We start from the raw sequence: 21,645 nt of genomic DNA, 5'->3' as shown, positions 1-21,645 counted from the left end.
GGCCATTTCTTCAACAGAACAAATAGTTGGTATAACAGCTCAATCTAGCATCATTTGCTGTTTACTTATTTGTTTGCCTTGGTCCTTTGGAGCAACTGATATTTTCCAGAACATACAGCTTAATATATGTAAAATATGGACCATCACCACCTAATGTTACTCTTGCACATGGGAATCTGAACTTAACTATGTACAAGATGTACAGGTAGATTAGATACACAGGCCAAGAACTGGAAAATATGGGGGAAAGCATTATATTATTTAAAGTTCAGAGTGCTATACCATGAACTAATTTGCTTAAGGGAAGAAGTGATTTAGTAGCAAATAGGTTAATTACTATAGTTTATTTAATACAGCCGGTTATTACTCAACATCATGAATTTTGCAAATAAAATGGGCAGTTCTCAAACTGAACTGTTCTGCATTTCAAAATATCAATACATAATGCCATAATTTTTAAAGCACACAGACAAGACAATTATATACAATCTGTATCACTTCTGAAAACACTCTGCTCCTAGTTTGTGGATCTCTTTAATTGTTCTCAAAGAAAGTGATTCCTGTACACACGCAACATTCAAAGTGCTGGCTTGTATGCCTACTTAAGACCAAAATCATGACCATCTTTGACAACCTCCAAAAATTCCCAGTTTTGGGCAATCTAGGCATACAACTGATTTAAAATCTGTTAAATCTGTAGTGTTGATACAATGTAGTTAGAATAGAGGTGTCTGTCTGTCTGTTTATCTATCTATCAATCATCTATTTAATATTTGTTACAATTCTTGCACTTCTGGAAAAATAATTCTGCTATGATTACAAAGCATAGATATAGTACATTTTTGTTGTATAAAACACATTACTAAATATCCAGCACAAAATATAAATTTAATATAATCTAAAAATATACTAAAATATAACCCTGTGATTATTATAAGACTGAAAGCCCAACATATACAAGTGGACTTCCCTTCAGTCACAGCATATTTAAGAGTTTGTTAGATTTCTTTTTTTCTGAGTATTAAAGGGCCCACATTATCTCCCGTTGACTCGTTGTGTTTGTTGTGAGAGCCATCACAGACAGGGAACTGAAACAAAAACAGAGAAAAAGTAGGTGACCTGGAATGTTAATGGTTTTAGGACTATAACTGAGATTGAGGGATAGGTTACCCTCAAATACATTAATAAACACAATACAAACTCAGATGAGGTTGGTAGGCTAGTATGGGTAATAAATCACCAAGAAGAAGTATCCAAAATGTAAACTGAAATCTAAATGATTCTCTTGGTGCTTTAAATTATATACTATGTTTATTCATCACCAATACTAAGAGCCATTGAACAAGTTGAGCATCTAATGTGTATTTTTTAAAACAATGGCTTAAACAGGAGTGAGCAGTGATTAGAAATGAATAGCTACAAAAATATTCTGTCCAAAATCTATTCCTATTTATGTAGTTTAACCTCAGCAATTGACTTGGCTTGACTTGGCATATATTAAGGTATAAAGTGTGGTTTAGAAATCACAATAGCCTTGGTTTAAAACATCTACATTACTAAACCACATTACTTTGATATTTCAATTGGTATTGGCTGACTTTTCTTATTCCTGTGGTGGCAATAAAATTATATTAAATGTTATATACAATATACAGAGGATTCTGCTTAGAGTAATCCACATGTTAAAAGAATTGAGTCATAGTTGCCTATTTGGAAATGTCAAATCATAAATTACAAGACCATAATATTATTTGGCTCTATAGCCAAATTCAGTTATGGTTTATGATCAGTTAGCATAACAAGACATGATTTGTAACAGTTGTCCTAATGATGGAATGGCATGCTATCCTTAATTAGTTAAATAAAATGGACAAATCATAGCTGTTGTTCTTCTCCAGCAAATTCATCCTTGCAGTTCCGCAACGTGTCAGAAACTAAATGAAAGCAAAGAGCTTTAAAATCATGGTGAACACATATGAATTTGCCAAGCTACCAGGGCCAAGTTAGATGTCCATGCAATTTATATGTTCACAAAACATGTATAAAGGTCTCAGGCATTACTTTTCCAATGATCCCGGAAGACTATGGACAAAAATGTTTTTCTAGCTACTGAATAGATTAAAAAATGCAGGTATTTAATATTAGTATTAATTCTTCACTGATGATATGCACCAAGACAAATTCCCTGTGTGTGTCCAATCACACTTGGCCAATAAAGTATTCTGTTCTGTTCTGTTCAATTCCATTCTATTATTAAAAGTTTGTAGAGCATTCTGCCCTCAAGTGCACAATCGTGACTAAAAGAAGCAAACCACTCTATATCATAAGAGACAAGAATGATCTTAAGTAAAAAGAGTATAGCAAATTCAATAAAACTCACTGTTTTAGAGCGCCAGCATCTGCAGTACACTGCCTTAGTGTGACATAGATCTTCAATGTTGATTTCATTTACTACTTTGGGATTCTCCTTCTGGATCTTGAGATTAATCAAGCTGTCCTTCTGCTGTTTCTTCTTGGGAAGGAATGGGCGAATAGCAAGATATCCCAGCAGAGCAAGGACACCCAGGAAAGGCAATAACCGCAGCCATTCTGAAACTGAGCACATACCACAACCATATTATAGAGCAATATTGTGCAGCAAATACAAACATATACAAACATTAATTCCCTTCTTGTTAATTATCCCAGGGCCAGGACTAGCATTCCAAAGGATTGGGAATGGTTAGGAGAAAAAAAAACAGTGTGTGAAACACATTAATCTTGTCAGTTTTCAGCCAGATAGTACACTTTCAGTCTCATAATTTTGTACTATGCAAACTGCTTTGCTTAATGACAAAGGTGCTGGTCCCAATTGTGGTCACTAAAGAATGACTACCTGTACATCTAATACAGTGTCTTGAATGGGGACAGATATCCCCCTCTGCCAGGCAGCCACATATCCTCTGCAGAGAACAGATAAAAATTGCAGAATGATACCACCAATTTTAATATAAAAAGCAGTCATTTTGGGATGATATGGTACAGTAGAATTCTTTGGAACACAAATAGGAAATGAGGGCAGGAAAGTATAATTAAAAGCACAATGCAATGCCAAATGTAACAAGTCTTTCTTGCTTCTTCATCTTGCATCCAAATGAAGTGGAAATCAATTTTACACGTTCTGCTGAAGGCCAACATTAATTAACAAGGAAGAAGTAGAAAGGAAAATATAAAAACAGATAATTGAAATTGGTTTGTCATACAAAGACACTCTATATGCTGAAAGAAGATCCAACATGTCCTTTCAAATTGAATTTTGTGCTACTTTCCTTTGGTTCCCCATAACACAATGGATTAGGTTAAAAAAAGGAGCAAATAGTTCATGGTTCAACATATTTTTTGTTTCATTGCTGTAATACTTAAATAAATGGGGGGGGGGAGAGCAAAAGGGGGGAGAGAGCAAAAGTGGGGGGAATCACAAGACAGACCCGAAAGGTTTTGACATGATTTAAATGTAGGTTTAGTCTTTTAAACCATAACACTTTTCCTTTTATGTCCTAATGTTTTCCAAAATGTATCTTAACTGCAGTTTTTATTGCAGAAAATACAATAGAACTATGGCTAAAAAGGGTACCAAGATGCTGCCATGGTATCAGAGAGTCAAATAACAGTTTTCTAAATGAGTTCAACATTGTTTCTCTTTATGATTTTTACTCTGTGGAGAAATTAATGTAAAACTACAAGCTCAAAGGCAAAGCTGAAGTCTAAACAGTTGAAACCCCTATCAATTATTGTCTTGAAACTTTTGTTACCCCAAAATCTGTTATGCTAAGTAACTGAACAATGCTTTTTGATTAATAGCCTTCCATAGAAGCATCATTTTACCTCACAACCAATTTGCTAGGCTAACATAAGAAAACACAGGGGTGTGGGCAGCAATTCAGAGAGGGATGGGCTTCTCCATCTACTGTAACTGTGCCAGCAACAAATACCTAGCCTGATGCAAGAGCACACATGAATGGAAAGGAAGAGGCATAACATTATGGGCCTGAAGGTGACCTTCCCTGTGAAATTGCTACAGGAAAGTCTTCTGTTCACAAATTGATAGATAAAATTTCCAAAGTTACTCTGCCTTCAGTCAAGACAGACAGGCTGAACAAGATTCCTTTTCTCTCAAAGCATTTTATCCTCTACCCCATGTTGGCCTTTCAACTGTGTTTCAACTGTGTAGAGTCTACAGAGTCAGTACACTCATTTGAGTGAAGCTTACTTATCTCTCCAAACCTCTGAATTTATTAGGCAGGTCAGCCTAGGAACAACAGTTCATAGCTGGAAGCAAGATTTTAAAAAATGAAATAAAAGCAGATACAAGAGATACATTAAGAAAACTAACGCTTGTTAGACTTTTAAAATAAGTTTCATCTGTTGACTAAATTAACTAATTTTCTGAGTTTGTACAATTAAGTCAACTGATTACACACAATAACCAAAATTACCAAGGTTAAAATAGCCAAAGTTATTACGCTGTGTACAGCTACTGGATTTTGGTAGACCTACTTTGGCATGTTGTGTACATCTAACCAGTAGTTTTAAGAGAGGAAAAACAAGATTAACATGCCATTTGGCAAACACATTTATCTGGCGCGGAATCAGGAAAATTGATCATGCTCAGGCATGAAAGAGAAGTGATCTTTCCTTTATTAACACAAGAAAAAGAATAAGTGCTTGTGTTACTTTCTCAAGAATAAGTTCACATACCTTTCCTCTCCAGCTACTTCACAAGGTTTATAGTACTGATCTCTTCTCCAACATGGATATTCCATTATATGCTATGATTAACATAGGTTCAAGTGCGCTGATGATGTTACCTAGTTTGGTAGTGAAATGTCTGCAAGAAAACTACCAAGCTCAGAGAGCACGGACACCACAGTTCAATCCTGAGCTACAAATATTCTTTTATCAGTGTCGTATCTATACCCCATAATTGGTAGGGTTTCTTGCCTGAGAAGGAGTAGAGACCGCCAAGGTCCCTTCTAACTCTGCTTTTCTACAGGCCTCATTGGCAAGCCAGTCATGAGATTTCTTTTTTCTTTACAAAGAATAGGCCAGCGCTAAGCGAACCACGTGCGAACCCAAGTGACATTCTCTCTGCTGGAAGACCAACCAGTAAGCGTTGCAGGTTTCCCGGCCCTGGAACCAAGCCAGCCAAGGGAGGAGCCGCAGAAAGGCTGCGTGCCCGTCTCGGAGGGAGCCTCACGTGGAGGGGGATACTGGGAACTGTAGTCCAAGACGGCTGCAGGACGCGGGCGGAGGAGGCTGCCCGACTGAAGGCTCCCCATTGAATCCGACGGAGTTGAATTGTGCAAGCGGCCATTCCCTGAAGCCGAGCGGAGAGCGAACGCCACCCCCCCCACCCCCACCCCCACCCCCACCCCCGTGCCCTCCCTTCCCAGACAACCCGGCGCTGCCCCCGCCTAACCTGTCAGCCTCAGGAAGCCGCCGACGCTCTCCGGCAGCGGCAGGCGCTTGAGGTAAGCCGGCAGCTGCACTTTGACGATGCGGGCCAAGCTGTCCAGCACCATGGCGCCGGGCGAGGGTTCGGCGGGGCGGGGCGGGACGCCGCTGGGCTACCTCCGGCTCCCGCGGCGGACTTCCATGCCAGCCTCGGACTTCGCTCTCCTTTCCCTGCACAGAAGCAGTGGCGCTCCCGGCCACGGAGCATGCGCGTCACCGGTTAGGGGGGGCGGGGGCGCAGGAGCGGAGTACTGAGGGAGGAGGGCGGCGCCGGACCAGAAAGCTGAGGCTGGACTGGTCGCCGCCTGCCCGCCCTCCCGCGAAGGAGTGTCCCTAATGTAAGCACATTCTGTACTTGACAAGACTTGGTACACAATACACATGCCTGGAGGCCCCAGCTAAGAAGCTAGTGATAACTTGGCGTTAAAGATCAGCTTCTGCCTCTTCCTTTGGAAGGAGGACAACTGTTTTGTCTACTAAGGCAGGGGTCTCCAACCTTGGCACTTTAAGACTTGTGGACTTCAACTCCCAGAGTTCCTCAGCCAGCTTTGCTGGCTGAGGAACTCTGGGAGTTGAAGTCCACAAGTCTTAAAGTTGCCAAGGTTGGGGAGACCCCTGTACTAAGGAGTTAAACTCAAATCTGAATTCTCAGAAGGGATAATTCTCAGTATCCTACTATAAAATATTATTAGCGGATATTACACATATGCACAAACAAGCTATTCTGTTCTCAAAACAATGACATGCCCGCGGGGACATCATCAAGGAAATGATCGGGCGTAGCGAAGACTTTCGCCTTTAGGGCGCCTTTGTTCACGTCGGTAAATCTGAGGAATCGCGCGTGCGCAACTCCTCCAACCCCTTTCGCTCCACCGAACGAGCGCGCGGCCTCTTCTTCCTCGACGGGTCGGGAGCTCTCCGCCGATCGAAAGAGGCGGCGCCGTTGACGTTGCGGGGTGGTGTTCGGGGTGGTGCGGGCGCCCCTCTCTGTTTTACGGAGGAAGGAGGCACAACGCAGGCGGCGAGCGAGTGTGGCTCCATCCCCCACCCGCACCAGCAAGCACCCGCACCGACCCGCTCTCCCCGCGCAGAAGGCAAGGATGGCGCTGAAACGCATCGACAAGGTGAGCGGGCCCCCCGACGCGGCCTCGGCTGAGCCGCCGGGAGGAGGAAGCGGTCGGGGAGGGGAGGCTTCCAGCACCTTCCTTGCGGAAGGGGCGGTTCAGCCGGGCCCACTCGGAGCGTTACGAGAGGTTGGATTCCCGGCTCCCCGCAATCGGGCCCGGTGAGGAGTGGCGGCGGCGGAAGCTGCCGGGACGGGCCTTTGGGGATCGCGAGGTGTCCGGCGCCGATTCGGCCTCCGCCAGCTTCTCTCCCGGCCTTCATTGCAGTGACCAAGCCGCCCGTTTCCGTAGCTCACTTCCCGGGCCCCGATCCTCGATCCTGTTCACTCAGGGAGCCCTTGAAAAGTGACCCGCACCGCCCGGTGTGTTTGTGGGTCCGCGTGTGTGTGTGTCCGTGTGTGCCGTGTCTCTGTGTTGTGGCGCCTGCCTCCCCTCCGCCGTGGGTTTCTCTGCTCTGGCCGGGACCGCATTGTAAGATGGCGGCGGGCTTGCCACTTCAGGCGCTCCCCGGGATCCCTTTCTCTCTCTCCCTCTCCCCTCGCCAGCTTTCAGCAAGAACACGGCTGACACCCGCCCCTCGTCTCCGGCCTCGGCCGCCTCCGTGGCAGCTGCCGATCGGCCTGGCCTCCATCGCGGCCCCGGCCGGAGCCCGTTTTGGTTAAATAGATAAAAGCAGCCAAACAGGACAGGTATGGCCTCAACGGATAGCTAAGACCGAAGAAAAAAGAACTCTTGCATTACATCAGGGGTCTCAACCTTGGCAACTTTAAGACTTGTGGACTTCAACTCCCAGAGTTCCTCAGCCAGCTGGCTGAGGAACTCTGGGAGTTGAAGTCCACAAGTCTTAAAGTTGCCAAGGTTGGAGACCTTGCATTATGATATCCTATCCATCCCAATGTACAAGGCCTGTATGTTGCGGAACAGAAGGAGGGCTGAGAAGGGAACTAGGGAGCCCTGACATCCTGGACATAAACTCTTTCAACTCCTTCCCTCCAGATGGCGCTATAGGACAAACAGCTAGAAATGGGATCTCTCTCCCCCCACTCTTCTATAGGCTTAATTCTTGCATTACTGTCTACTGTGCATATATTTACCCATGTAATATGGCTGTAGTATTTATCCTTTTGTTCTGCCCCCCTCTTACTGGTATTATGACCATTATGTTCTGTTGCTTTCCATGTTCACTGAGAGCTCCTGCACTGGTCATAAATTTCTTCTGTGTTTTAACCACACTTGGCCAAATAAAGTATTCAATTCAAAATGTGGAATACTTCCTTGCCTTCTGTCTCCACTCCTGACAATCGGCAGAAGTAGCATCCAGAATGTCGGTTCTTGAACAATCTAGAAAGAGCGTGGAGGGAGGAGCTTAACGTGAACTGAGTATCAGTGGTGAGGAAGTTGGTTCCTATTTTTGAGTTAAAGGCTCATTTGTAGTGGCAGAGGATATGACTCAGGTAACTTTGTAATGCACCAAGTGCTGATGATTAGGAGATGGGCAGTAAAATTTATAAATAACAGTTATTGTCATTCCACTAGTTTCACTGGTGATGTAAATTAAAGGTCAGCGTAAGGGTTTACAAATGGCTAGCATCTTGGAATTGCATATTGATAGGAAACTCAGAGCAATTTCATCAGTAGGTCCACTGCTTTTATATTCACTGTTGATTTGACAGGGGTGGGGGACTAAAAATATTTAAAACTTGGTCAATGCTATTACAGTCATTAAACTGTAGCAGTGCTGACTTTGTGGAACAGCCCCCTGTAGAGACCAGACTGGTTCCCTTTTTGTTCCTATTTCAGAAACTCTTGAAGAGCACATTGCTTTGCAAAGCTTTCCCCTGCTGAAAATGTTGCTATCTTTATTTTTAATAATTTCTATTTGTAGTTCATGTTGTATTCTGTGGATGTTCTAATCTGTGCTTGTTCTGTAAACTGCTGAAAATTTATTTTGATTCCCATACCATATTAGTATGTAAAATATCACCAGTAATCTTATCTTTGCATATTTTGTTACTCTGGCTGCTCTAGATGCCATTCTACTGCATCTTTTCCTGCCAATTTTGCTTTATGTGCTAGATTTACTTTCCTAATCTTTGCTTCGGGTAAAATGATGTTGATTGAAATATTGATGCATTTTATCCTGCCTTCAGCCTCAGCCTAGTCATGTTGTGCAGAAAGATGCAGCCATCCATGTATTGAATGGATCCATCTTCCCTTAGCCATTTACAGGTATCCGCAAGGTACATATGATTGTTTAAAATGACAAATGCCATCCCAAAACTGTACTTACAATAGGGGTTCAAAATTGCAACCACCAAGGCGCCTCTGCAGTCGTGATCTGAATTCAATCACTCCTGAAGCATCAGCCATTCTTAATCCTATGATTGCCCTTTTGTTGCCTGCAATTACAACATTAGCGAGTTCTTTTTTCTTCTGGTTATATGATCAATCAAAATCATAATTTTAAATCTTTTTATCATGGGTGATCAGGCCATGTTTGTGATGTATGTGTATCTGTGTATGCAAATAAAATACATATGCAAAGAATAGATAGATATTAACTCTTGAAGATTCTTGGACAGTGGCCTGTTTTTTATAGTGTTAATTACTATAATGGTTTCTTTAAGTCCTTGACAGATGATGGTACTTCTTTATAATTAAAATTTGAAAAAACTTGAAGAGTTGGAACCACTTAAAATGAGTAAGAAATTTATATCTTCGGGTGCCTCTATGTCTGCTTCTGCCTCCCCACCATCTGGACAGCGTTCAATTCAGACATTGTTAAAGCAAGATAAAGAGAAAGAAAAAGAACAAGAAAGAGTATCCTTCCAGATGATTATGCAAGGAATTCAAGATCTTAAGGTAAAAATGGATACTATTGAACAAAGAACAGGTAGGATGGAACAGATGATGGAAAAATATGAAGAGAGACTCCAAAATGTTGAAGAGGGAGGCAAACAAAGAGAGGAGAAAATTGGAAATATCGACAATAGATTAACAGCGATTGAACAAGAAAAAAGTGAGATGTTGAAGTGGGAGTTGGATAGATCAGAATTTTATCTTAGATTCCAAAATATAGAAGAAGAAAAAGGACAAGATTTGGTTGCGATAATGGTAGGAATCTTGGCGGAGGCGCTCGAGATAACAGAAGAGAAGATGATGGATGGAATTGATGAGATATATCGAGTTTTTACAAGATATGCGATGAGAAATAACCTACCCAGAGAAGTTCATATTAGATTTATTAAAAATCTTTGAAGACACAAATATTGCAAGTAGCAAGAGAGAAGCCACTGAAATACAAAAGTAAAGAAATTTTGGTTTTAAAACAAATACCTAGAAGAGTGAGAGAGATGAGAAGAGAATACCGATTCCTGACTAAAAGGTTATTGGAAAAAGAGGTGTCTTACAGGTGGTTGATTCCAGAAGGATTGATGTTTACGTGGCAGGAACAGAGACATAGAATTGATTCAATTGAGAAAGCAGAACTGTTTTGCGCAGAGGTTTTTGGAGGCAGAGAAGGAGGAGCAGGAAAGGAGGTCCCATCAATTGAATCTCAAGAGGAACAAATGGAGGTTGGAAAAGAAGAAGGTGCAGTAGGTGGACAAGTGGATATTAAAGATCAACGTGAGGCAAGACCCACGAGAGTGGTTAAATCTAAATATAAAACATAATTATGGAAGAAAAAAAATTGATTACAATGAATATAAATGGACTGAACTCAGCTGCTAAGAGAAGGAAGATTTTCCATAAATTAATGAAATTAAGGTTCGACATAATTTGTTTACAAGAAGTTCATATTAAAAAGCAACATGAACAATTGTTATTACAACCAAAATTAGGAAATTGTTTACCTCTTTGACACAATCCAAGAAAAGAGGGGTGGTTTTATATATTAAAGAGGCCATTCCAGCAAAAATGATTTATACAGATGATGATGGGAGAATATTAATGGTAGAAATAATGGACAATAATAGAAAGATACTTTTGATTGCAATTTATGCAACGAATGATAAACAGGAAGAATTCTATAGAAAATTACATACTAAGACTACCGAACTTGACTATGCTAATGTAATTATGATGGGAGACTTTAATGGAATTGTGGATAATAGACTTGACTATATTGCAACAACAGTAAAGCATAACAGGAAAACTCTTCCTAAATCCTTTTTTAAAATGATAGATGAATTAACTTTAAAAGACATATGGAGAGAAAGAAATGATAAATCTAAGCAATTTACGTTCTATTCAAATAGGCATCTATCATGGTCCAGACTGGATATGATTTGGATCTCAACAGATTTAATGTCTAGTATTCAAGAAGTAAATATTGAAACAAGTACTTGGGCTGACCATAACCCATTGACAATTGAATGGAAGGGACAAAGGAAAAGATCGAGATGGACATTAAATAACTCTATTTTAAAGGATAAGGAATTTATACAATGGATGGAGAAAGAATTGGCCTTCTTCTTTAAAGAGAACAGAAAAGAAGACACCTCAATACAGAATGTTTGGGACACAATGAAGGCCTATGTTAGAGGCTTGATAATAGACTATACAAGAAAAAGAACAACAGGAAAAGGCGAACTCTTAAAGCCTTGGATGATGAATATAAGGGACTTGAAAAAGAATTACAGAAAATGCCACACAGAAAAGATGTTAAAATGAAACTGGATATAACTAAACATAAAATGGATTTAATAGAGAAAGAAGAACTGGCACAGAAAATTAGGAATGCTAAACAGAATTATTTTGAGGATGCAAATAAGCCAGGTAGATGGCTAGCATACAAATTGAGAAAGGAGAAAGAGTCGAGGAAAATACCGCAGTTAATAGACGACCAAGGTAAAATTTGTTATGGCAGCAAAGAAAAAAAGAGATTATTTATGATTTTTATAAGCATTTGTATAAGAAAGAAGACATTGATGAGGAGAAAGTTAAACAATACCTACAGAATGCAAATCTACCTAAGATACCTAAAGAGATTGAAGAAATGCTAGAAAGTAATATAACAATGATGGAGTTAAGTCAAGCACTTAAGAAACAAAATAATGGAAAGGCACCAGGTCCAGACGGGTTTCCTGTAGAATTTTATAAAATCTTTCAAGAATCACTGTGTATTCCACTGTTAGAAGTTATGAATGAAGTTATGTTAAAAAAGATGATACCTAAAACATGGTCAGAGGCTTACATTACACTTATTCCAAAAGAGGAGGCGGACCTACTGCAAATCAAGAATTATAGACCGATTTCTTTACTAAATGTAGATTATAAAATTTTTGCTTCAATATTAGCAGAAAGACTTAAAAAGTACTTGAATAACTTTATCCACCCAGACCAAAATGGGTTTTTGCCAAAGCGACAAATCAGAGACAATATGAGAGTAATTCTGGACACCCTGGAATACTATGAGGCACATCCTGAAAAGCAAATGGCTTTGATATTTTTAGATGCTCAAAAGGCATTTGATAACGTGAATTGGAGATTTATGTTACTTTTAATGGAACAGATGGGCTTTGCTAGAAGATTTATTCAGGCAATAGAAGCAATTTATAATGAACAAACAGCTAAGGTAATGATGGAGGGAGAATTTACAGATCCTATTAATATAAGAAAAGGCACAAGACAAGGTTGTCCTCTTTCTCCCTTGATATTTGTATTGACTTTGGAAGTGTTGAATAGAAATATCAGAGAAGATAAAACTATAAAAGGAATGAAAATTAAAAAGGAAGAATTTAAACTACAAGCCTTTGCAGATGACCTAGTCTTTATCTTGGAAGACCCTATAGAAACAGCCTCGAAACTGTTGGAAAAGATAGAGGTCTATGGGGAGGTGGCTGGTTTGAAAATAAATAGAGATAAAACAAAGATTTTGTCAAAGAATATGTTGTTGAAACAAAGGGAAGAGTTGGCAGAACTGTTAAAAATTCAAGTTACAAACAAGGTTAAGTATCTGGGGATATATTTGACATCAAGATGTAGTACATTGAAGGAGAATAATTATATTAAACTTAAACAACAGATAGCTCAAGACTTGAAAAAATGGGAGAACTTACAATTGTCATTAATAGGAAGGATTTCAACAATTAAGATGAACATTTTACCCAGAGTCTTATTTTTGTTTCAAACAATACCAATTAGGCTTGGAAAAGAATATTTTGAGGATTTAAATAAAATTGTTTTGAAGTATATATGGCAAGGTAAGAAAGCAAGAATAAAGTTAAAGCTTTTACAGGATGCTAGATTTAGAGGAGGGTTTGGACTGCCTAATTGGGAGTTGTACTACCAAGCTGCAAACTTGACGTGGGTTAAAGAATGGATAACATTAAGGAAAACCAGATTGTTGACATTAGAAGGTCATGATTTGTTGTTGGGCTGGCATGCTTTTTTATGGTACAAGGGAACTAAAACACAGGGGTATTTTAGAAGGCATTATATACGGGAGTCTCTGTGGTTGAATTGGGAGAAGATAAAAAAACAGTGTTATTTGAAAATTCCAGTTTGGTTATCGACGATAGAAGCGTTTTCTTATCCTATAATCTATAAAAAGGAACAAACAGTTAACTATGGGGAATTATTAGATGAAAAGGGTGAACTTAAATCGATGCAAAAATTGGAAGAACAAGGTATACGGATGAATTGGTTTTCATATTTGCAAATATATTCAAAGTACTATGAGGATTCCAAAGCAGAGGGATTTTATGATAAGCAAACTGACTTGGATAAGATTTTGATGGGTACTGATGAAAAGGTGATTAAAAAATTGTATGGTTATTTATTGCAAATTAAGCTTGAGGAAGAACAAGTTAAAGAAACTATGATTGCGTGGGGGAGGAATTTTGGATATGGGATTGATTTAGAGAAATGGCAGAAATTATGGTCGCAAAATTATAAAATGACAATGTCTACAGCCTATAAAGAAAACTTGTATAAGATGTTTTACAGGTGGCATTTTCCCCGACAAGGATAGCAAGAATGTTTAAGAACAAATCCGAAAAATGCTGGAAATGTCATCAGAAACCTGGTTCATACTATCACATGTGGTGGACTTGTGAGGATGCTAGAAAATATTGGACTAAAATCCACATGTGGCTGGAAAAATGACAAAGAAGCATATAGACTTGAAACCGGAGTTTTTCTATTGGGAATACTACCAGATACTTATAGTAAAGAGTTGAAATATTTGATTGTAAATGTATTGACTGCTGCTAGGATTGTATTTGCAAAAATTGGAAAAATGAGAAAATTCCATTGCAAGAAGAAGTTGTAAAGAAAATTTTGGAATGTGCTGAGATGAGTAGATTGACTTTTGAAATTAGAGAGCAAGAAGATAAACAATTTTATTTAGTTTGGGATCTTTTCTATCAATGGTTGAATGATGAAATATTAAAATATAAAAGTTAGATAATAAGGAATAATAATGACTTTATTTTCCCTTTCCTTTTATTGGTTTTTGATACTATATTTATATAATAGTTTTCTTTGTTTCTTTCTTTTTCATATTTGGGATAGAATTGGTATGATTATAAGATTTGTTTTAGAATAAAATATTTAAAATATAGTTATCTCATAAAGGCATGACCGAATAAAAGTTTAGTCAAATTTTTTTTTTTTTCTTTAATAGAGATACTAGGATTTATAAATTTGTATTGATAAGAGTATTATATAAAGTAACTGTAATTGTGACTATGAGGTGAATGCACAAAACCGATGGACCAACCGACTTACGGTGTGTACAAAAATATGGGGGAGCTGATACTTTTATGTTTTGTTGTTGTGTTTTTTATGTTAAAAAAATAATAAAAATTTATATATATAAAAAAAAAAAAAAAAAAAATTAATGGAAGAATCCAATTCCCAGCAGTAAGAAAAGGAAAGTGATACCTTGCTTGGACAAATTACACCCCTCAGTCATAGATACAAATAAGAACAAATAAAAATACTTGTGGTTATGAGATAAATGGTTAAAGTTCTTTTCACTATGGTAAACAGTATTATGACACTACTAAAAACTGAGGTTATATTCACATTTAGTTGGAACAAGTGCCACTGATTTCAGTAGTTTAAATTTCTGAATAAACCTAAAACTGAAGAAGTCCTAAAGCTTCTGTAGCCAATCAAAATTTTTGGAGACCCCCGAGTAGGTTTAAACAGCCTCAAAAGGCATTCAGATGCCATTTCCTAGTTCCAAAGAGTCATTATGAACTTCAGTGAATAGTGTTATATTTGACAAAAAAAACAACACAGTTTAAGAATATATAATTATGTCCAGAGGGTCACTAAATGATCACTCTCTTTTTAAGTAAAGACATGTCCATTATAGCTCTTTTGATTTTATAACCAAGACAATCAGATCCTGTGACTGCCATTTTTTGCCTACAGTTCCGTCAGACAATTTCCGAGGCCTGTAGGAGCAGCAAGTTGATTTTCCCCCTGGTCACGTGATCAATCAAGACCATGGATTTTACAGCCAGCAGCACATGGTTTGTTTCCCTCATTGCTGCCATGTAGAAAACTAGAGGAATCAGTCTCTTGTTGCTGTTTTCTTTAGGATGGACTATAGTTGACTTTGTAAGTATTTTAACATTTTCTTTTTCATTGTAGCACCACACGTGTTTATAAGTAGTTCACAAACTGCTGTGTTTATTTGTAATTACTTTGCAAGCTACTGTGTAAGTACTATAATTTTTTATTACTATTTTTGTTTGTGATTCTGTTGCAATAGTTTGAAGAAATAGTATCCAGCAGCTATAGAAAGAAGATTTAATACTTGTAAAGTTCCTTTGTTGTACTGTTCGTTTGCATGTATTGCTTGCAGAAAGATCCTTTTTGTACTGTGCTTGTTCACTTTTGCTTTGAGAATTAGTGTGTACTTCTGTAGATTGCCTTTAGAACAGTTGATGGGCCAGTGGCAGTTCTACCCAGATCCCTACAAATTAACTTCTTAAACCAATGTAAGAACCTGACTGGAGGTGCTGCAATTCTCGCCTTGCCAGAAAGCTGATAAGTGGGTGGCAGCAAGATAACATTGTTTAAAATTTCAATGAATTATAGTTGTGGGTATGCATTGCACAGTAATGGCCCATCAAATTTCAATAGGCCTGTGCTGCTGTGCAAAACCTAGCTACATGTGCTATAATTAATCACTGGAGGCTTTCAAGGAAAGTTTGGACTGCCATCTGTCAGAAATGGTGTAGGGTCTCCTGCTTGGGCAGAGGGGTTGCACTAGATGACCTACAAGGTCCCTTCCAAGTCTGTTAATCTAAGAGGAACAAGGGGTACTTCTATGAGTAGCATCTGTGCATAGGCTGAATCTGGACCACCAGTATATTTTCTGATCAGAAGAAGTATGAATCTACTTCAGATGTTTCCATAATGGGAGCCATGTAGAAGGAGATTGTAGAGGCATTGCTTCTGCCTCCTCAAAATTACAGGAGCAAAGTCTTTCAGTGAATGGAACTTATATTTACAATCCATTACCTTTGTCCCGGGGATCAGTTTTCTTTTCCTTTGCTGGCTGTTCACAATTTGAACAGAGACTGTTAGCCTTGGCAAAATGAGCAATTTCAATAATGTTTTGAAGGAGTCTGAGAGAACTGCTTTGGTCAGCAATTCAAAAATTGATAGAAGAGTGTATGCTATTAATAGACTATTTGAAGTTATAAAGTAAAATGTATTTATCTTTTTTCAAGAATTTGAAAGTAGAGCCCTCCTCTCCCTCTTGTATGAATGAGCCCCTTTGGTGGCTGAACAAGCAGCAACAGTTTGTGAGGGAGAGCACTTTCTATCAAAGAGACGGAAAGTTCTAGATGTTGCTGACTCACTCAGCTTTGTAGGTTCTACTCTAAGGGGTCAAATTTGTTAAAAAGATGTAACAGGATGATCTTACTCACTGCGGAGGCTTGCTTGCTTCTGATAAATCCATCAGCTTTCTGCTGTTTTAGCAAAGTGCTGTGTTGCAAAAGGTGTTCTCTGTCGCTTCTTCCTTTTCTCCGTGACTGCAGTGCAAATATGCTTTCCATAAATAGGGCTAGTCAGATAGCAACAATAAAAAAGGTAAAAAAATATTTTTTAAAAATGATAAAATTGTAAAAAGTGATTGTTAAAAGAAGTCAGACAGTTGTTCAAAATAGATGTTGAATGAAAATGCAAGTTGGATGATAAGGTTTTTTAGGAGGGGCTCATGATGAGGATTGTACTTATGTTGCCATCTTGGAATCCTCCCTCAAATTTCAGAGTATTTTTTCTAAAATCCCCATCTTCCAAGTATCGTACAGGTTTAAGTTTATTTCAAATGCTCATTATATAGGAATCATTGATCAATTTCTTTTACACAGTTAATGGAATTAGTGGAATATGTTATGATGATGTTTAAATCATTTGGAGTCTGCCAAGAGAATGGATTAAACTATAATAAGCAAACAGACATTACATGCCCACAAAGATTCAAACTTTTGGAATGTTGCGGCAAAACCATTCCATTCACTTTACACCTTCGGTTGAAGATTTCTTCTAAGATTCCTCTCTCACAGGAAGAGAGGAGAGACAAAGGAACAATTACCATTGAATTAATTATAGTTGTAATAATTATGTTATATAATGGGCATATGTTCTGTTTCAATCTTAGATAATTAGACTGAAAAAAACAGCCTATTGTCCTCTTAGGCAGAACCCCAGAACAAATTCCAGGAGTGCCTGGTTCTTATATTGACATGAAATAGATCATACCAGGGTGGATAAAAAATTGATGATTTTTTTAAGAAACAGATTTTTTTATTTTAAATTGGATTTTTTTAATTTTTATCAAATTTTAATAAAATGCTTTTGGAGTGAAAATCTATCTAAAGATAGTTTTCTATTTAAGATATATTAATAATTTAGTTTATTCACAAAATGGAGCTTAGTTATGTAGCGTGAGGCTGTATATTCTGCAATATTTACATTTTTGATAAACTCAGTGAATCCAAGCTCTGCAAGCTAAATAGGAAACCTTCATTTTGTTTGCAAATAATAATATTAAATATTATATTCTAACTACCAGCAAGAATGAGTCCTTACATTAAAAGAGCACCTGTCATTTCAGATCCATCATGGCGGCGCCTGTTAGCAAGTATCTACTCACCTGCTGCCTGCCACATCCTTCACCTTGTTGTGTCCCTGCCGCATCACCAGCCATCCCATTAAAGTAAATGGGACTGTCAGTGAGTCAACAGCGGGTCAGAGGAGGAGCCCCTGTGGGACAAAGATGACAGTTGCTCTTTAAAAATTATGATTTAAATCTACTTCATTTAAATCAAATCCACCCTGGATCATATCACTGCTCTTCTCTTCAATGATACTATATAGGTGACTGCTATTACTAGATGACCAATGCTGCTGTCAAGATTAACAGCAGAACGTAGTTCAGGTTTCTCATATTAAAAAACTAGGATTGCAGCAGCATCAGCAATGTCAGCATAATATAAGTTTAGTTACAATGAGAGAATGAGAAAGTAGCCCAGAACAATGTCTTGATTATTACATAGAATTTAGAGTAAATGCTTTACAATGGTTAGACTTCTTATATTCCTGAGGTTTAACAGGACTATATTCTTAAGTGGTTTAAGAATGCCAATTATTCACTGTGGGTGTTAATTTGACTGAACTATTTCTGTTCAGAAATCTGTGTCAAAAGTATATTTCCTTTTGAGATATATGAAACAGCTATCTGTTAATGAAGGCATTCTGTCACTCCTTCTCAAACTATCTATGATGTAAATAGAGAAAAAACCTGCCTAAAATTTTATAGGTCAAATATGATTTTGTAGATGTTAAATATGGAACATGCTTACTCTCTGTGAAGTAAGACAAGCATTTTATTATCTTTTATTCACCATTATATTGTGGAAACATGATGAAACCCTTTGGAAAGTTGTTCAAATATCTCCAACAGTTTGTAGAAATTATATTGAGATATCATGAAATCTTAATGTTGATTGTGGGATTTAGCTTCCAAGTATTAATACATTAAAGACTGTTCCTTTACTATTAGTTTATAAAAAAGAATGAAATAGAGATCGATAATGGAAATGAAATGATATTAAGAATTGTTTGGTATTAAAAATATATTTTTATTTCCAGATGTTCTAAGTAGCATTTCATAAAATTTGGTTATCTTGTTGAAATCTCTGACTCTATTATAACTATATTAAAAAGAAAACAATGTTTTATCTTTTTTTCCAGCCATTCTTTCATTTTAGTTATCATAGGTAACTTACTGGATTCAGAAATATCATAGCCATCTACAGAAAGTAGGTATGAAGAAATTAGTTGTTGAATTACTTAATTATTTATACTGCATGTATTTTATTTATTTATTTATTCATTCATTCACAGCTGCCTCAAATACTGAGCAGCTTACAACAATTAAAATTATAAAACATTAAAATATTAAAAATATAAAAAACATATGAAAACTACATAACAGAATCTGCAGCTGAAGTATAAAAAGCAGTCAACAACATCAATATTTTTTATTTTGATTTATATAGTTGCTTATATCAAATACTAAAATAATTCCATTTATTTCTAAAACATATATTCAAGATATGCAGTGTTAAATTTCTTGGGTAGAGAATGATAATTTTGCAGCCCAGAAGCCTGCCTTCTAAGATCTTTTGGCCTAATAAACATTAAAATAGCATTATATTTTTATATATTATGTCAATTTTTACTAGTCTGGAGATTCACTGTGGCAGTAATTAATGTATGATCTGTCACAACTAATATGACATAAAACTAGTTCATTTTCCATTGTGATTTTTATGTGTTTACAACAATTTGAGAATCATTTCATCATTTGTCTTGCATAAGAACACAGAACCTCAGATCAATATTCCATTATAAGAGTTATTGAATAATGCTTATTTTGACATCTATAATATATCCTTTATGTGAACAATTCTTTTTCATTGCAGTCTTTCATTTCTTGACAGCTTGCTGAGAAAGTATGTAGATGAGATCACCGATTCATGCATTTGGCTTGTGATTGCTAGGAAGAAAAGGTGCTAATTTCCCACAGGCTCCAATTTACATTGAAGGCCTCATTTACATGATAGGGAAGGAGCACATGAGAATCTTGATGTTTGACTTAAGGACTGGGACACGATCTGGGGAGACATTTTCATCACTCCCTTATTATTCATGGATTACTCTTTGTTAACCCTGGAATTTACCAAGACTGTTCCCCACTTCAAACCTGCTAGGATTCGAAAGTAATTTGGGATTTTCCCTTGAAGTTTGGATGCATGGTGCAACTGAGACTTGTTAACTGCAGCAAAAATGGGCTTGGATTGGATTGCCTCTTTCTTGTCTCATGATATCCTTCTGGATTTTCCCAAGAGGTTAGGAGTGGGAGACATGGAGTTTTGGTGGTTATCCTCTTCTGGGACTGAAGTTGGGGGAAATCAGTCAGACTGAGGTCCTGCTTTGCAAGATGCCTCACAACTCTGTTCTCTATTCATTTCTTTTTAACATCTACATGAAGCAGCTAGGGGAAGACATCCTTCCGTATGTCATGCAATATCAGTGTGCTATTGATACCCAGTTCTATCTCTCTCTGTCCACAGGATACTTTTGAGTTCTGTTCTGGTATATGAAAAACATTAGTGCCTGGATGGGGAAACAAGCTTTGACTTAATTCAACCAAGACTGAGGATCTATGAATTTGGCATATCTGATCCCAGGACTGAAGAGTTTTCATCTTTCTAGATGTATTATTATCACCTAATCCCTCAAAGACTATCTAGAAGCCCAGAAATCACCAAACCATGTAGTGCCCGCTCCTTGACAAGCTGTTGGGGCCCCCAAATATATGGTTGGTTCTTATCAAATTGGCCTCTGAAAAGACAGTAAGTCTGGTTCCTTTTTCAGTTATTGGGGTCAAGAAATTGGAATTTCACCTGGTGTGTTTTAAGGCAAATTTGCATGCCTGATTGTTTTCTAATTTCATATGCTGTTTTTAGCTGTACAGGTTTATTATTGTTTGTTTATTTGTTGATTTTATGTCATCCAGTCACATTTGTTGAAACTGTATTCATATCCCAAATAAATGTATATAGTCCTATCAAACAACTGTTTCACATTTTTTATTCAATCCCTTTTATCTCGTAACCTTCTGATGTTTTTCATTCACACATGCACATATTTAAATGTATATTATACTGTATCTACATACACATTTGTGAGTGTAGATGTATGTCAGACATTCAGTCATTGTACTTTACTCATTGACCAAATACATGTATGTATTATTGACATTATACACGTAATACATGCATGCACATACAATATATTTTAAATTAAATAATGGCATTATTATTATTTTAAGTCCTGATAGAAACCATGTATAGATATTTCTCAAAACCATTTACCTCTTATGAAGTCAAAGCATATTGAAGTACATTAAGACTTGGACAGATTTTTTGGAAATTTTAATTAGCTGAATGTAGTATAGAGAGGTTAAGATTTTTTCATCTTTTATAACATTAAAGTGCTTCTTCCACGGCAGCTCCATCGATTTCTAGTCTTTGGTTTAACTGGAGCTGAAATCTCCATTATTTCTCTTGTATTTGAAACTGTTGGTAAGTTTGCATAAAAGAGTTACAGCATTCTGAAATATACTGCCTGACTTCCTTATGAGAAGAACCAGACTCTTAGCCAGAACTGGTGGCATTTATAGAACACAGTGGACCATGAACCATAATTTAAAATCACATTATGGTTTATAGCACTATATAAATTGGCCATTGAGTGCCTTTTTCAAATCGGAACATTCTTATATTTCTCCACGCAGTTAACTTAAAAATTTTGTCAGTCAGTTGTCAGTCATGTAACTAAAAATGTTTATGCACACTCTTTCATTCAGATTAATAATCAGTTTTGATTATATGTAATTATAAATATTTTAACTAAGAGAACTAAGGAATCCAAGATACATAAATATATAAATATTGTTCAAGTAGTTTTCCGTATATGAAAGTTT

At 37.4% G+C, this 21,645-nt stretch overlaps 1 protein-coding gene and 1 long non-coding RNA gene across 13 annotated transcripts; one reads left to right on the top strand and one right to left on the bottom strand.

Moving 5' to 3' along the window:
- Positions 1-325: 325 nt before the first annotated feature.
- LOC113434815 (CDGSH iron-sulfur domain-containing protein 2) lies at positions 326-5,670 on the bottom strand. Its single transcript, XM_087935948.1, has 3 exons — positions 5,459-5,670; positions 2,381-2,595; positions 326-1,088 (listed from the first exon to the last, which is right to left on the bottom strand). The coding sequence occupies exons 1-3, from the start codon at positions 5,559-5,561 to the stop codon at positions 999-1,001; spliced, it is 408 nt and encodes a 135-aa protein (XP_087792074.1). The 5' UTR covers positions 5,562-5,670; the 3' UTR covers positions 326-998.
- Positions 5,671-5,755: 85 nt separating this feature from the next.
- LOC113452665 (uncharacterized) lies at positions 5,756-20,735 on the top strand. Of its 12 annotated transcripts, none has more exons than XR_015744067.1 (6): positions 6,091-6,617; positions 7,163-7,306; positions 15,006-15,194; positions 17,707-17,969; positions 18,846-18,917; positions 19,598-20,735. It is a non-coding gene; the product is annotated as an uncharacterized LOC113452665 (long non-coding RNA). The 12 variants fall into 12 exon arrangements; XR_015744063.1 differs by lacking the exon at positions 7,163-7,306 and adding an exon at positions 8,768-8,857 and having other exon boundaries at positions 6,094-6,617; XR_015744062.1 differs by lacking the exon at positions 7,163-7,306 and having other exon boundaries at positions 5,756-6,617.
- Positions 20,736-21,645: the final 910 nt, after the last annotated feature.

The sequence above is a fragment of the Pseudonaja textilis genome, chromosome 6, assembly GCF_049901715.1.
Source record: "Pseudonaja textilis isolate UNSWEBS1 chromosome 6, rPseTex1.2, whole genome shotgun sequence".
Classification (NCBI taxonomy): Eukaryota; Metazoa; Chordata; class Lepidosauria; order Squamata; family Elapidae; genus Pseudonaja; species Pseudonaja textilis.
This window is presented reverse-complemented; position numbering and strand designations above follow the sequence as displayed.